This window comes from Panthera pardus, unplaced genomic scaffold (genome assembly GCF_024362965.1).
Source record: "Panthera pardus isolate Hobbes unplaced genomic scaffold, ASM2436296v1 HiC_scaffold_15, whole genome shotgun sequence".
Classification (NCBI taxonomy): Eukaryota; Metazoa; Chordata; class Mammalia; order Carnivora; family Felidae; genus Panthera; species Panthera pardus.
Window position 1 is genome coordinate 3917493 of NW_026526710.1, and position 17702 is coordinate 3935194.

The following is a 17702-nucleotide window of genomic DNA, read 5'->3' on the forward strand; positions in this document are numbered from 1 at the left end:
TTAATCATGGCTCCCCTAGGGCTGGGGGCTGAGGGCCAGCGGGGGGAGAGGAACCGAGTTCTGCTTGATCATCAAAGGAGAGGCCCTGCTAGCTGTGTATGTGTGCAGTGGCTCAGACACTCGTTTCTAAAATTCACCTTTAGACCAATGCTGGCTTATGTTTACGGGAGTTTTTCCCGTCCCTTCAAAATAAATATAGTGCTGTGAGCCTTTTTATTTTAGGTGTATTTATTTTAAAAAGACTCTTGTTGATTCTGTTGTTGGCCCTCTTGCTGTGTTAATGTTCAAATATCCCATCTTTTAGGGTGAGAGGGGGGTTGTTTTTAATGTTTTTCTTTGATGCAGTGAAACTTGGCCATACTCTGTTGGTCCTTTATTTATTTGTTTATTTATTTTTGGTGAGATTTTTATTGACCTGTGAAATCCAGAACTCTTAGAATCACTGATCTAGCAGGATGTTTTCTGAGCTCTCAGTTTATCTAAAAAAAGCAGAATAGTATCAACCAGTATGTCTTGAACACTTGGTACTGTGCTTGATGGTTTATACAGCTATAGCATTTAAAACAAGCTCCCTGAATATCCCCCAGCCAGTGGGGAAGTGGAGCAGAAGCCCTATGAAGAGCCAGGCATTACAATTTTGCCTTTATTATCCACCAAGGGGATAATCCACACCTGAACTATTAGAATTGACTGTAATTTATTTCTTAGTCCCTGCTTGAATCACCTAGTAGACACATTAATGTGCTTGTTACATGAGATAATGTATGTAAGGAGCTTAGCATGGTGCCTGACACATGTAAGCACCCAATGAATGGTAATTATGATTATTATTTACTATTATTATTGTTATTGATGATGTTGTTGGTAGTGAGCTTACCAAGGAAATGTGGCGAGAATTCAGGGTTGAACGATGAGCATGGAAGCAGGCAAAGTTGAGAAGAACACGGATATTGTTTGTTCTTCTAGGGCTCAACAGGACACCATGAGCTGGGCTTGCAGTAGGGCTGGGCCTGGGGGTTTGCCGATGTTCCTTGGCCTGGTCTTGCCTCTGCTGTGTCTGCAGTAGAGAGATTTACACCCACCAGCAGCCTAGGAGGTTGTGGTGAAGGGCCCCAGTGCAGTCACACAGCATAATTATCTGGTAGAACACGTCAAGTCATTGGACTTATCCTGCTGTGAAATTTCTTCTCAGAGCCTGGATTTCATGTTTTAACTGAGGAGTCCAAGTCCAGCACCAACCAGGTATATTGGTTGCTGTGGTGTGGTGTGGGGAGGGGCAGTGTCCCAGAGATTAGAACACAGTGTCAGATACATGATAATCCAAAATCAAGTGATGTCAACACAAGTCACAGCTCTGCTTGTCCTACAGCAATGTAAAAATCCCATATTTGTCTTCAAGACAGATGAGAAAACCTAAAGAAAACTGAGAACATTCTGTCCACCTGGCTGCACCACTTGGTTGGATTTTATCTACATTTGATCAGTCCTTTTCCTACAAACACAGACTTCTCTCTGGTCACTCAATATTTTGATTGTGTTTGATTGTGTTTTCTTTATTAGAAACTATGATTATTTTAAAATAATGATAAATCAGAAGTCTCCCTTTTTTCTTCTGTCACTTTGGTAGACTGTCAGAAACTGTTTCTGTTTCTGTCTCTCCTAATGATACCTTCTTTCTCACCTGACTCAAAATTCCATGAAGTGTTTGTACTGGAAGTCCCAGTGCCTTTAAGTTGATGTACCTAGTGCTGTGGCAATGGATTGACTTCAGCACCTTGGAGAGCACCGCATTTCCGATTCCTTTGCCCCTCTATTTTAATCTCTGCTTTTATGCCTTGACCTTCTCTCTTCTAGTCCCATGGTTTTCCAACGAGGTTAGACATTTCTCCAGAAATAGAAATTCCCTTGCCAATTTCTCCCTAAGGCATCATAGGCAGAGACAGTTATGCTGGGCTTAGGGTAGGCTCTCCAGCCTCCAATGGGTATGAGGTTTATGGTGCTATGGTGAACTGCTATAGAGCAGATTTACCGACTCAGACATGATATAAGACAATTACCATGCATTTCGTCTCTTACAGGGAAAAGGATTTGCAGCGGGTTAATAGTACTTTTATTTCATTATCTAATGGTAAAAGTGTTTCATTGTGTGTGCAAGATGAATGCATATTAGCGATGACAAATGGGGTCTTTCAACACGGTGCCGGGCCTCATCATACATATGTTAGATTAAAGAGTTCACCCTAGAAATACACTCTTGCATCTGCGTGTGTGTTTTTAATAAATCTGATTGCAGAAATTTATTGCATCACCGGATTTAGGAAATTATGGGGCTTGATTGCTGCAAATATAATCGGGTGATATATACAGAAATGCTCCTCGAGTTATGGTCCAGAAAAAAAGCCCATCTCGGGATGGTGCAAGAAAGCAGCAGACCACATAAACAGCATTTCTTGAATTATGCAAATGAAATCCATGACAACTCATGGTGAATTGTACTCCCCTTGTGAAACTGCCACCGTTAAAGTGAAGAAAGCGGAGAGAGGGGTGATCAAATATACATGTACGACCAGCAGACATTGTCTGTGATGTGTGTAAGCTGGGGTGGCCCCTCCTTCCATCCCTCACTCTCTTTTTTTTTCCTGAATGGTACATCCTGTAAAAACCTGGTCTGGCTCCTTCATTGCACATAAGCAGCCAAGGCACCTTCCAATCCATTTCTTCTGAATCCGGGAGTCTTCAGTGAAATATTTCTTATACTTGAAGTGAACCTTAAATGATTTACTGCAGGATACACAAAAGGTCAGCTTGCTTCTTATTGGCACCTTCATTTTTCCAAAATCTACTGAAATTAAAAAGCCATCTATATCTTAAAAGGCGTATTTATGAACCCTTAAGTGTAAGTAAGTCATAGTTGGAACAGTTCCCACCTCTGATATATGAAAGCTGTCGACAGCACTTTCTTACACTATAATATGCCCATACAATATGCCGCACTTTACTATTTTGACACGGTTTGGAGATGTTTTCTACAGTTACTGACAAGCTTATGCCATCACTCCTTTGGAAATTTAAGAGGTGGGGCAGGGGGGTTGGGGAGAGGTATAAAAAAAAATAGCTCCACCCAACTTTATGGGAGATTATTGATCTTCCGATGAGCAAAAAAAAGCTGTCCTGGATTTTTTTCAGTTACATCCCCAGTTTTGTAAATTATTCATTTGTGCCAGGAGTCAATATCCTGTCTTTTCTCAGCTTTGTAAATTAAGAAAACTTGTTCAGAATGCTGTTTTGTATGATGATTAAAAAGGAAGAGGAGGGGGAAAAATCTTTTTCTTTTCTCTCTCTCTGTCTCTCTGTCTCTCTGTCTCTCTCTCTCTCTCTCTCTTTTTTTTTTTTTTTATTGTTTCAGAAGGAGCTTAATTCCGTCGCTTCCGAGCTGTCTGCACGGCAGGAGGAGAGTGAACATTCTCATAAACATTTAATTGAACTCCGCCGGGAATTTAAGAAAAATGTACCTGAGGTACAGTATATTTGCCGTTATAGAATTAACTCAGTAGGAATGCAGAGTTTTCCCTGTTCAAACTATATTTTGGAAACTGTAGACATAAGTGACTAACAAGAAAAGAAGCTAATTAGCCACGAAGAAAAAATTACAGCCCCCAACCTTTGGGTGTTTCTTGCTCTAGTGGTGCTCAGCAGTGCTGTCTAAAGTGAGGGCACGTTGCTTCTCCATTGAAGTTACTCTTTCTGAGGTTCTCTAAAACATCCATCCCCCCCCCCCCCCCGCTCACATTCATATCTAGTCAAACACCTGGCCTTGACAGCAAAGACAGTGTCTCTAGGGTTCTTGATTTTATTTTACTTTTCCATTGGTGTCTGGGAGAGGACAGCTATAGGCTTCCCTACCCTCTCTGGGCCTTCCCTCAATCTCCTCTGAAACTGCCTCCCACTGACATAAACAGGCCTCATCCTCCCCCTTCACCTCTTGCCTTGTAGCTCCACCCATCTGCTCTGCCTTTCCCAGCTGACTCGAAGTGGTCCAGATAATGACAAGTCCCCTCCCCCCACCCCCCATACCATAAGGCCCCCCCAAGGGAAGAGACTAGAATGGACTTGTTTTTGTTCTTTGCAGGGGTGAATGTGTTAATTCTTTTACTTTCTCTATCAGGCCTCCTGTTGCCGCTCACATTTAAAAAAAAAAAAAAGATGGAATAAACACGATAGGAAAAATAAGGCCTTCTGATTGCATATAATGTCATCAAGGATATGACACATCAGAGCCACTATGGGAAACAGAGACCTGACTGCCCCCAAAGCCAGTTGTGCTTCTCTGTGTCCTCAGAGATTAATAGTTGACCTCTATGTCCTAACCTACTCAAGTGGCCTGGATCTTGGAGGAGGGTTGGGCAGCAGCTGGCAGTTCTGGAAGTATCAGACCTGGAGATATTGATCCCAGTCTGCCTGTTAGAATCACCCAGGAGTTCTGTTGCCACCTTGCTGATGGAGGAGGGGGCCATGGAGAGATGGAGAAGAGGCAGGCCTACCCAGGAATCGGGCTACATGAGCACAGAGGGTTCAGGTCTTCTAGCTGTGAAATCTTCCTCACACAAGTCATAAGTATGTTCGGTTCTTCAAAGCAAGAAGAAGAAGTAGGCTGCAGCTAGAACCTGCCCATGGAGCGATTAGGGAAGGAATCTTAGGTTTGAGAGCTGAGGGAGGGTGCTCCAGGAGAAGGGGCAGCAATCTCAGATCCGAGTGTCTCCCATGTTGCGGCTTCAGAAGGCCAAGTCAAGTCCTTGGTTTGACTCCTGGAGCTAAGAAGGCATAGGTAATGCTGAGCATCCTTTGTTTCCCTCTAAGAACAGATAGCGGCTTATTATTTAAACTGATTTTCTGCCTAGAAAGAGGATACCAGAAGCTTCACCTCTGACTCTCCATTCTGTGGGAAGCAGAGATGAAATGGCCCTAGATCTTCCCAGCCCTACATGCTTTCTCTCCGGTCAGCACAAACCCTCCATCTCATCCTCCTCCCCGGGGGCCACATGGGAGCCCCCCGGGTGATGAGGGAAATCCAGGCCAGGTTTTAAGCCTTGGAGTTCGGCTTACATAATTTCAATACTGCATAATTATGCAATTATGTAATTAGAAGGAATAAGTTTCCATTCCTATTATAGTCGCGCCTCTGAAAATTCTCATTTTTGGAACTAGTCTCTCCTGATGGGGAGAGTCATGCCAAGGCTTTATTTAAGAACGTCATCTGGCTGGTGCCCAACTCACCTCCTGCTGGTGCCTATGCTCAGCTTCCCCCCCTAAGGGTGAAGCATACAGGACAAGGAGCTTCTAGAAATGGTCAGCATTGGCCCAGAGTTGGCCCTCAGATTTGAATCCCTTAAACTCTCTCAAGTGTGCCGACAGCTGGTTTGGGTTGTCTGTTGACCTGCATTCAGATGATAGCTGAGCCACTCGTGCACTGTGAGACTTGAGCAAGCCAGCCCCTCTCAGCGCCTTGGTCTCCCCTTCTGGAAATTCAGGGGACTGGAGAGATGGTTTCTGAGGCCCCTTCCAGCACTAATGTTTCCTGAACCTGGACCAGAGGTTTCCTACTGGTATGTTTTATTTGGTCTGTAAACTCAAGTTTTACAGTAAGTTTACCAACGTTTAACATCTCAGAAGATTTCACTCAAAACCTCAAATTTCTAGTACCTTTTGAGATTCTTTGGTAGATCTGGTCACACAGAGGCTCATGCCCACATGGCAGTCACCAGCTGGAGCTGAGCAACTGCCACCCCCATCACACAGTGCTTGAGTTCTCCCAAGATTTGCCACGGGACCTCCCAGCCTGCCTCCCTCATGTCCACTTCCCCCTGGCCTCTGTGGACATTTGAGTTCACAACCTGCGACCTAGGTTTTTGTGCATTTCCTTTTCCATGGCTCAGCCCATGCACCCCATAGTTCCTTGCGATCAAATCCGCTAGATAAATTCACATGAACTCCTGTGTGCTTCCTGAAGATCCCCAGCATGCCATCACTATATCACTGGCTCTGAGGAGCCCTGGGAAACACCCGATCAGTGAGGAGGGGTACCCAGGACCCAGAAGAGAGAGAATTTCCAGGGACAGTAGCACAACCTTATTTTGTAATTAAGGGATTTATTCTTCACCTAAACTTAAGTATCTTGTGCCCACGTCTTCCTTTCCACTTCTCCCCACTGCCCCTCTCTCCCCCACACTCTTGAGCCCTTCACATCTCCTCCTTCCATGGGAGTTTCTTGTGGGCCATGGCTGACAGCAGTCATGGAATCACCAGTGGGTCTCAGAGGAAACTGAAGCATTTAGGGTTGGAATCTTGCAACACTAGGTTCTAAAAGGCCTCCCTCTTATGTCCTGGGGAGAACTCACAGGAGCCAAGCAGGGAAGACCTTGGGGCTGGGAACCTCAAGGTCGTTTGTGAAAGACAGGAAATTGGGGTCCAGAAGTAGGATGCTCCCTTCTGAAGATAGCCCACTGCCATAAAGTTTATTAAACATTCACAGAGCCCTTCCTCTGATCTGGGCACCATGGAGGTGCCCCTGCCAAGTTCCCAAAAGCTGCACATTCTGGTGAGGAGGGAGAGACAAGTACAGAAGTTATGTTGCTAAAATGCAAAGTGAAGTGTTTGCCGGAGAGGGGCAGTTGGGTGAGGGGAAGCAGAGATGGCCACCTGGAAGAGACAGCCCTGAGCAAATGCTTCAAGGACAGAGGTTTTTATGAAGAGACTTCAGTGACATGGTGCTGGGTGTGGAGAGTTGAGGCCACCTCTCCATCCCCCCCCCCCCCCGCCAATCCCCCACTCCAAAGAGTGTCACATGATGCACCACCAATCCCCATGAGTGCTTTGCATAAAAGAGTATTCCACGATCAGATCTATTTGGGAAATGCTATTTCCTTCCCCCTCTTCCAGAAATGCACAAGGTGCATTATACTAAAGGTTCCAAAAAGTCTTTCAGGGAAGAAACTTGATGTTGGACTTTCTTTCCCAGTCTGATTTGGCTTGGCACCATGTGTGTGTGTGTATGTGTGAGTGTATATGTGTGTAGGTGTATATATGAGAAACCCTTATGAAATCCCACAGATGCACATCCCATGGGACACGTTTGGGAAATGCTGACCTAGGGGACAAACAGTGCACTGCAAGCAGGGGCCATGGGGGTATCCCACCTGGCACTGTAGTGAACTCTTCGCTGATCTCTTTTTCAGGAAATCAGAGAGATGGTGGCTCCTGTATTAAAAAGCTTCCAAGCTGAGGTAAGACCCAAGGCCAATGGCATGTCACAAAAACATTCCCTGGTTCCCTCTCCTGTCCCACCTGGAATTGCCAGAGGAGGCCAGCAGCCTCTGGAAGCTTGGGAGAAACCTGCCTACCCCCATTGCAAACTCTGCCCCATTCTCTCTGGATCAGCCAATGGTGACATAGTAAGAATGGGTTCTCCATTCTGTTTGATGGGATTCCAGTGTCTGATCCCAAGAAATCTCCCTCTTCCTAGACTTTGTCCAGCCTTACACCAGCTCTGCTATACATAGTATCTGTGACCTTGAATGAACCACCTCACCTTCCAGGCTTGGTTTCCCATTTTTTTAAATCAAGAGGTTTGTCTTCAGTGACCTTTGCTGTCCCCGGGCATTCTGCTCTGCTTTGATTCTCTAAGGCAGTCTTACAGATAAGTCCAAACAGTTACCAGCCCGCCCTGAAATCCTCTCTACTGACCCACCATCTGAGTATAAAATCAACACTGTTCATGTTCTTTCCTGACAACCCATCGGACCCTGTTCCTTTGGCAGCAGCTGAGCTGTCTTCAGCCAGTTGTTTCTCTTGACTTCCTGGAGCCCTGTGATGAGGCCAAACCTCCTCCATTTCTCCTCTTGACTTGACTTTGTGACCAGGATTCTGAGAACGTCCACTCGTCCTGCTGGCAAGGGAGGCGGGCTAGGAAGAGAATGAAATTACACTGAGGCAGGGTAGTGGAAGGGGAAGTTGTTTGTCAAATGTTCCATCTTTAGGGGGCTCTTCTCAGTCTCCCCTGGATTTAGGCAGGACCTTGGAGGGGCTGGCCCTTCTCAGAACTCTCCGATGGTGATGTATTTTAAGTCTGTCATCCACCAAGCGCCACATTACTTTAAATCTGTCTCTTTGGAACCGCGTAAGCGCATAAGGCAATATTAAAGTAAACAATAACTGGATTTACACAAATGTCGCTGATTTCCATATTTTTCATCCCTTCATTTTATTACTGAGTTGACTGATGTGCTTATTTATTTATAGGGCCATCCAGTATTGATTCATTTGGTTGTGAGGTGCCTGAGCTGAAGGGGGAAAAACAAACCAGAAAGAAGACCAATAATGTTGGGAATTTGTTGTCATGGCTTTGTGTTTTTTTAAAAAAAGAGGTTCCCATCTGCCAAGCCCTGGTCCCATGAGGGATGCTCAGCACACAAGACCTCTCAGGCAGCTGATTCCTCTGCCCAGCCTGAAGACAGGCACTGAGCAGCGCTTTTTCAGCTGTTCCCTTGCTTGGGCTGTGGGCGGAGCTTCTCTTAGCCACTTAGAGCCTCAGTTTCCCTATCTGTTCATGGGAATAAAGACACTCCAGCCGTTTTTGTGTTGTTTTATGGACTAACTGAGATACATTGCAGGGAACGGTTTTAATGTAATGCCTGGCACATAGAAAGCTACTGGGCGATAAAGAGCAGACTCTGGAGCCAACCTGGGTTTGAACCCTACCTCTGCCAGTTCCTCACTGTTTGACCTTATGCAGGTTACTTAACCTCTCGGTGCTTTTGTTTCCTTATCTGTAAAACTGGGTAATAATTGTACCTCCTTCATAGGGTTGTGATTGAGGAAGAGCAAAGTTAATGCCCATGGAGTGCTTAGAACATTGCCTTATGTTGATAGTCCTGGTTATTTTATTATTCCTGTTATCAGTCACCTCCAGTACAGGTTTATTTGGCCTCTGCTATGCATGGGCTGGAATCTGCCTCTTTCCCAAGTGGGTGTTCAAGGCTTTTTTCCGGAAGAAGGGGGCTTTCTGTCCCTGTAGGAAGCAGGTGTGACTTACATCATTTTTTCCATAGGAGAAAGAGTTCAGTGTTTCGTTTGGGTGATGATCCAGAAAACAATCAGTGCAGTATGGCAGAAAGCATGTACAAATCAGACTGAGGCAGGCCTAGCTTCAATCTCAGCACTGCTGCTTACCTAGCTGTGTGGCTAGGGAGAGGTTCCTTAACCTCTCTGAGCTGCAGCTTTCCTCCTCTGGCAAATGGAAGTTAATAGTAAAGATTTAAAGAACTAAGGGTGGAGGCAGTTGACACAGCGCCTGGTACACTGTTGGTACTCAGTAACTTACAGAGGGAGAGAAGGTTTTAGTTGGTCCAAAAGGGAAGACAAAGCTGAATTCTCATTTCCAAATTCATGTGGCATGTTGAATTCACACTGTTTTAATAGCTGAGGATCTCCAAATAACTTCGTTAATTTTCTTAAGAGGGCTTTCCATCGTCCCTTTAATGTACCAAAAAGACTACATTTATCTGGAGTTTTATTCTTGAAACCCCTGCTTTCCTCATGATCTATTGACTAATCCATTGCAGCCGCCATGTCCCTCCCTACGCCTCCGGGGAGAAACGCCGCCAGAGAAAGGTGTTAATAAAAAGCATCTTCGTCTTCGTCCAGAACAAACTGCTCATGCACAAGCCGTTCATAATCCAAATTTGATTTTCATTTTAATTTTTTTAATGAGGGTTCATCCTTTATGCCACTTCCCTCTCCAGATCCACCAGGCTCCAGGCTCAGAGCAGAGAATTCCCAAGAGGGCATTAATCACCTCCCAGGAATATTCCCTGAGGCAAACACCATCTCAAGTCACATAAAGTAGCCCATAAAACGCCGGGGCTGAATATTCCTTCTTTCCCAGTATGGGCCTCTTGTTGAAATATAACATGTTCAACTTCATTCTTTAATTTCATTTCACCAGCCCTGGTATATACTGAATCTGGGCATCCTTTTTATCTTTTTATTCTGTATATGTGTGGGCTTTTTTTTTTCTTTTTTCTTTTTTCTTTTTCTTTTTCTTTTTCTTTTGTGTGTGTGTGTGTGTGTGCGCGTATGCGTGTGCTGGTGGGAGGGGTGCAGAGAGGAAGTGAATTTGCCCTGCTGTGAATCAAGGAAGCTTTTTCTCTCTGCCTTGATTGCTTAAAGGACAGTCTTGATTCCCCCTGCTCAGGGAAACAAAGACAGCCAGAGAAGGTGGCTTAATGGAGACAGCTTGAAATGGCCAAAGTTTGAATATCCTTGCGCTCAGAGAAAAGAGCAAGACGAAAGCCCCGCTAATTACAAAAGTTGCTTTATGAAAGATAATTCAAAGCAATAATTTAGCAAACATAATCAAGTCGCACAGATGGGGTTGTTGATGGATGGATTGCAACATGCAATTAGCAGCTCTCGCAGTTACATATCATTAACCCTCCGAGCACAAAAATTATTTTCTCATTATTAGTTGAAAAGGTAAAATTAAGCTGACTAGACAGTAAAGGAACAAACTACAATTAATTACCTTCATTTATTACAGTCATTATTTTAAACTTATTTTTACTTGGAGAGAGAGATGAAAACATCTAAATTAAAAGTTTTGTTATGCTAAACCAGAGGTGAAACTTTTCTAAGGAGTGTGTGTACTGGCCCGGCCAGGAAGATGGCAGGGCCACTGTGAGATTTTTTTCTCTCTGCTTCCTTCTTCTTCCACCAGGAAGGACATGTAGCCTGAATGATGGAAAACCCTTTGGTTGAGTTGGAACAGACACATTAACCTGGGCCTGATGGAAACACTTCAGTTTGGGAACCACGGGGGCTGATGCAGAGCCTCTAATCTCCAGGGGAGACAGGAGAGCATGGCCATCAGACGTCCAGGGTCTGAGTTCCACCTGAACACTGACAAACTTATGTGACTTTGGCCAAGTGACTTCATGTCTCCGAGCCACTGTTTCCTGCACTGTGACAGCTCATAGGATTGCATGAGGTTCAGTGAAATCCTCTGTCAGGTGGCTGGCGAGTCTGATTCCCATTGTGGTGGGTGTGTTTGGTGGCATGGGGCCAAGATAGTCTCTCTCTGTTCTGTCAAGGTCTGAGGGAGCTTGTGTGGCATGACCCCCTTCTAGGAGCTTAGAAACGAGACCAAGGTGCCACTTGTGAGAGACATATTCATCATCTGTTGAGTCCATGCAATCATGTGTTCACTCAACAAACCTTTACTGAAGCCCTACTGCATTCCAGGTGGTATTCTAGATGCTGGGCCTAGTGAGGGTCATGACCTCGCAGTTAACTAGACACCTGTTGATGTGGGGGAGGGCAAGTATTTGTGCAAGCCCCAGAAGGGCCTCCTTTCTGCTTGGAACCTTACAGGTCCACTTAACAGATACTTGTGAAGCACCTACTATGTGCCAGGCTCCAAGTGAAAGCTGTGGAAGGCCCAAAGATGGTGAGACACCATCTATGCCCTCAAGGAATGTCACTAGGAGTTCGGTCCCTATGATTGAAATAATGTCCAGGAGTCATGTCAAGAGCTCACGGGAGGCCTCTTAGTTTCCTCTTAGAACTTCTGCTTCTTTTCTGAGCTTCACGTTCACACTCATCCCCTGCATAAGTGCAATGTGTCTGGCATTACCCCCTCAAGAAGTGGAGCCTGTGTCTTCATTCTTTGAGTCTGGGCCTGTGTCCACTTCAGTCACTAGAATGTGGTGGAGGTGACCCTCTTCCGGTACCAGCTGGAGGTCTTCGCTGGACTGGTGATTCTGCCTCCTGCGGCTTGCAGCCCAACCTTCATGTAAGAAGTGTGACTTGCCCGAGACCACTCTGCTGTGAGAAGCCCACCCTGTACAGAGGGGGCCTGGGGGATGACGCTCCACGCGGATGAGAGGGGCTAGGAGCACTAAGGTACCAGGCGTGAGTCAGGGAGCCACGCTGGCCGTCCAGCCCGGTGGAGCCATCAGGCCAGTGCAGCTGGGCTGCCATCTGGCTGTGGACTGCCTGAGAAATAACAAGAGAACTGCCCAGCTGAGCCCCATCAGCCCACAGAGCCATGAGAGACAATAAGAAGCCATTGTTTTGAGCCACACCATTTTGGGGCAGCTGGTTACACAGCAACAGATCACCAGAACAGCCAGGATCTGCAGACTGCCAGTTCTTTCCCTCCTTCCCCTGATCCTCAGCTCCCTTCTCCCTCTCTCCTCTCCCCTCCTTCTCTCTTGACCTTCTCCCTTTTCTCCTCCACCTCAGCTCCCTTCTCTCAGCCTTTTGTCAGATTTCCGCTCTCTCCAGACATCTTCCCCCAGCACCAAGTTCTTAGGCCTTCATCCCTTCCGAGTGCGGCCATCTCCCCTCACTCCAGAGGGAGAGTGCTGGGTGCTCCTGGAGCAGAAGCCGGGGCACACAGAAGGCACACTGCCTGCTCAGCTTCGGGCCTGGCATTGCCCTGCAGGTGCCAGGGGGGAGTGTCAACAGTTTGGATGATTTCGTCTCTTCTCCTTGTGTTTCTTCTGATGGGATTGGGGCACAACTCTGAGACAAACCCCAATGGCTAAAGGTCAGAGCAGATGGAAGGTCTGTTTGCAGAGGAGCAGAAAGGTAGTGGTGAAACAGGGGTTTGCAAGGAAGCAAAAGGTGGAGTCTCACTGCCTCCCCTGTAGGCCATTTAGGTGGCAAAGCAAAGCTCGGTGCCCCCCAGCTTGACAGCTCCACCTCGGTGAGTGTTTGTTAGCTGAGTTGATGACTCAACCAGTCAGCCAACCAACCAACAAATGGATATGTTTAACTCTAGTCCAGTTAGATGTCCTCCACTGTGCCATCTGTCAAATGGGATGGGGACACTTTTCCCCCTGGTTCACATGGGTTTCGGGCGTGCCACCATGGTTGGAGATGTAAGATATCATAACCTGCTGTAGTTCGAAGCCTTACAGACACGTCCCTGCAGACTTCACCCAGCCAAAGGTGCCCAACACTCTCTACCCTGAGTGCCTCTCACTTTCGTGATGGGCAGAGAGCTGGGAATTCTCTTCTTTTGACCACATCCACCTACCAGGATCTTGTGATTGATCAGACCCAGGCCAGGATGCCCACAGTGCCCCTTCCTGATCTGGGTATCACTAAGCCTCATTGCCCACTGTTGTCAGTAAGCAGCCAGGCTTGGCACCGAAGGTGGGCCTTGCCTTTGTTAGAGAAGCCTCCCGAGGTGACTTTTATTGCATGCTACTACATACTGCATACTTTCTAATGGTTATATCATGTGTTTTTCATAAGATTTCTAATCAGGGAGAGGTTCTGTGATTAGTCCCTTTTACAGATGAGGAAACTGAGGCACAGAGAGGAGAGGACCAGCATTTCATCTAGAGCCCAAGTCTGTACCTGAGGCAGGGAAAGAAGCTAGGGGGCATGGATTCAGGCCCAGGAGGGTGGTGTGGGATCAGAAAAGTCCTTAGGGCAGAAACCCAAGGCCAGTGGGCCCCAGCATTATCTGGCCCCTGCCTGCCGCTCACCTCAAGCAGCAGGCAGCCTAACTTGTTCCTAGCTCAGAGTGTTTGTACTCGCTATTCCCTCTGCCTGGAATGCTCTCCCTGGACCATCTTTTTGCCCGATTCACTCCTTTCAAGTGTCAGATCCTCAGGGAATAAGGAAGCCCTCCCTGACCAACCCTGCACCCTGGTCAGTCTTGGACACCACCCCTCCCACCCCTGCCACCTTTCACAGCACAGCCCTTGTACTTGTCCACCATGACACTTAGCATAAGTCATCTTTACAGGCACCAGATCATTCAAGGCCTTGGGGCTACTTTAAGGGCTTTGGCTGTGACTCTGAATTAGGTGAGAGCCATAGGAGACTTTATAGTAGAGCGGGGACCAGGTCTGACTCAGGTTTCAGTAGGATCCCTCCAACTGCTAATCAGATGGCATGGAGGCACGGTGACTGAGAGGAGGGGGCTGTACCCCTCTTACACCACCTCCATCCAGTGCCCAGAGCCTGAGGTCATCATTGGCTTTGACATTGTCTGTTCCAGCCCTGAACACTGGGGATCATTTTTCCCTCCCAGGCAGTCATGGGCAAGGAAGGGAGTCCTAACCCAGGACAAGATTCTGAACAGGTCAATCTGTGTTCCTGCAGGCAAGCTGCCTGAGAAAGACATGGAGAGGGACCTCACAGTTCAGATCACCTGAGACAAACATATGTCTTCCTACCTAGGCCACAACCCCCCAGCCCTACGTGCCATGTCCTAATTTGGTCCCTGTGCTCCCCTTTGTTTTGCACGTGCCTACAGGACTCCTGCCATTCCCTTTGAGCTGAAGTTTAATTTCAGGGCCTTTTTTTTTTCTTTTTGCCTTTTTACATTATTTGCTCGTCCAGCTATTTTTGATGTCTTAACTCTCTTGCTCCCCAAACTACCCTTTCTCAGTGGCTCCCAGCACTGTCATGACCATCCTTTGTAAGTGAGGCCTCCTTAGGGTGACAACTGACATTAGACACATGTAGTCCTGACCAGCCAATAAGACCAGGAAGAAATTGCCTTGCTGACCAGAAGGACCCACGGGAAAGACAAGCACTGGGGGCAAGCATAGGTTCTAGAGCCAGGTTGGCGCTGGCTTGCATCCTAGCTCTCTGCTTCCTGGCTGTGTGACCCTGGGCAAGTCACTAAATCTCTCTGGGCCTTGGTTTTCTTGTTTTCTAAGTGGAGATAATAATAGTACCCACCTCATAGGGTGCATATGAGGATTAATTGAGTCAATACATGAAAAACCCCAGGAGCAAAGCCCAGCATATGTAGTGAGTGCTCCTTGAACTTAAGTTGGCATTTCAAGTGGACGAGTTGAGACTTGTCTCATCACATTTATTCCTCCCACAAGCCTCATGAGTAGGCTTCTGGTCTCACCCATTTCTCGGGTGAGGTAACTGAGACTCAGCAGCCAGCATGTGGTGGTGAATAGCTTAGTCTGGATTTTTAGCCAGCAAAGCTTTTGAGCCTTTAGTAAAGCCTCTCACGTTTCACTGCCTCTCAGCGACACAGTGAGAGAGGTGCTGCTGGTATCGTCCCCTCTTACAGGTGAGAAATTGGGTCTCAGAGAGGTTGGCCGCCGGTCTAAGCTCACACAGCTCTTCACCAACAGAGCCGAGTCTGGAAGATGGAAACCTCAGTTTGGAGGGCTAAACAGAGGCATGGCGGTACAGGAAACACCGAGGATGTGGACTCTAGATTGAGGGCCAGAATTGGACACTTGCAGGTGGTTAGGGCTGGGGAGGACCTCATCACTCAGCCGGATGCAGGCCTTTCAGATGTGACTTTGCTGAGCTTTTTCAGACAGAATCCACCAGGGAAGCCCAGCCCATAAAGGGAGCTGGGATTCAAACCCAGGTCTGCACACTCAGCCCAGAACTTGGCATATAGAAGTGGCTCTGTAAACAGGGTGTCGCTCGCAAGATGCAATGAGAGGGACTTCTGTCCCTCCCACTGCCCCCAGCTTGCACATGTACACACACTCTCCCTACTCCCTCCTCTTTGATGACTTAATAACTTTGATGGCACAAGTCTCCTTGGCTTCCATAATGAGTCTTGCCCCTTTGGTTTTACCCTGACCAGCTTGGGGTAAAACTTAGAATGAGCTGAACATCCTTCTGAATTTAATATTAAGAACGCACCAAAGCATCATTGAGCCTGTCACGCTGCATTACAACCAAATTAAGAACCAGCAGCGATCCTCTTTCATTCGGTATCATATGCCTTATAAAGTAAATTATTAATGCTTTTTCCCCCCAGTTAAGCAGTTATTTGCAGTTGTTCCGGGTATTTCTCATTAGAAATAACATCATCTAAAGAACGATATTGATTGATTTTTTTTAATCTTGGAATCATGGACGTGAACCACATATTTATATGACATTCCCTTTAACTAGAATTCTCATGCTTTATTTTTATATTATTGATCTTTTTGACACGAATTGCTTTTTGGCCTTGTGTGAACGTTGTAAGCTTTCCGCCTGCAGAGGAATGGGTCGGCGTCTGGGCCAGGCTGGGAAGAGTGATCGCTCCAGCGGTGTGGCGGTAACATTCCCGCACATTTAACAACAATTAGTCTATGCTGACGCCATGGTAGGCTTTCTTGTATGAAAATTTACAAGCCTTTTAATGGACTGCATTATGGAAGGCCATGCGGGGCCAGTCGGCGGGGAGGTGAGGCCGCCAGGCGCGCATCCATCTCGTGGCGCTGTCAGCCAAGTGTCTGTTAGCGCTCATGTCTGCCTGGGGGTGGCAGGGAGCAAAGCAGAAGCTACCGCAGCCGCTAGCCCACAACACCAGCAGTCACTCCTGCGTCCATCCAGTAGATCTTTGTTGAGCACCTACTATGTGCCAGGCATGGATGGTGCAAGATGCCGGGGCTGAGGTGGTGAGCATTCTTATTCACTCATGTTCAGAATACAGTTGAGCACCTGCTGTCTGCCAGGAACAATGCTAAGCACGCACAGTGAGAGGGTGAACACAAATTACTTATTCATCAGGCGCCCTTGGTGGAGTGGAAATGACATAAGCCTAGATTTGCACCTGGGTTCAAATCCCAGCTCTGTCCTTTGGCGCGGTTTTTAGTTTCCCTGACTGTAAAATAGGGATGGTAACAGTCCCCACCCCCAGGGAGGCTGGGAGGATCCAGGCAGATAAAGAGCTTGATGTGGGGTAAACCTCCCAGAGGCGGGACTGTAGAATCATGATCATTTAGTGTTGTTGCCCTTTACTCTCCAGCCAGCAGTCCCTAGAACACCTATGCACACCCCTGCTTCCCTTTTCAGTTCCACTGAGACCTTCACTCTACAGCAGACACTTATTTGGCACTTGTTGTGTACCAGGGTGGGTGCCAGGCTCTAGAGATACGGCAGTGAGCACCCCGGGTTCTGTTCCTCATGACACTCACGGCCTAGTGGGAGAGACAGACAGATGGACACACACCCCTTGGTGCCGCTGACAGTCACGGCTGTGATTGAGTTTCACATGACCAGGATGTGGAATGGGAGAGATTAAACTAGCCCACTCATTCCCTCATTCAAAAACGATTTCCTGAGCGTCTGCTATGTGCAGACCCTGTTCGGGGCCCTCGGGACACGACAGGTTACAAGAGAGACAGGGCCTGTGTCCCTGGGGAACTCAGAGTACATTGGGGCACAAGGCACATTTGCATCGTACACATAAGTTACTTGAAAGGCAACATAGTGCAGTGGTTAAGAGCACAGTTCTGGAGCCAGACAGCCTGGGTTCAAACCTCTGCTCTGCGGCTTGCTAATTGTATGACCAGGGGCAAGTTATTTTTCTCTCTGTGCACCTTGATTCCTTCATCTGTAAATGGGACTCTTTATAGTCCCTATCTTACAAGGTAAGTGTGAGGATCAATTGAAGTTATAGATGGAAAGGTTTAAAATAATGGTGCAAAGAAAGTGGAGATGGGTATCAGAGGCTAAGCCCTGACCGTGGTTATGGCGACGAGTCTGATTCTGATTCTAAAATCATCCAGCAGTGTATTAACTAACTACAGACATGCTGAATGCTGCCAAGGCAAAATGCAGTTGCACCCAAAAGGCCCCATGCTTGCCTTCCCTTTGTTCTAGCTCAGAGGCCTGAACTGCATGACCCCCTAGGGTTATTATTACCATGG

General features: G+C 47.0%; 1 protein-coding gene across 9 annotated transcripts in view; it reads left to right on the forward strand.

The window, feature by feature from the left end:
* CUX2 (cut like homeobox 2) overlaps window positions 1–17702 on the forward strand; it is a 320662-nt gene that overhangs the window by 210861 nt on the left and 92099 nt on the right. For 7 of the 9 annotated variants that reach the window (XM_053902021.1, XM_019467450.2, XM_019467452.2 and 4 more), the window contains 2 exons: window positions 3407–3517; window positions 7233–7280. The exons of 1 other annotated variant lie outside the window; for it this stretch is intronic. In XM_053902021.1, the coding sequence (XP_053757996.1) occupies window positions 7245–7280 (36 nt within the window). In that variant the 5' untranslated portion in view covers window positions 3407–3517; window positions 7233–7244. The remainder of the gene's footprint in view (window positions 1–3406; window positions 3518–7232; window positions 7281–17702) is intronic. One more of the 9 variants, XM_019467448.2, reaches the window with a different exon arrangement.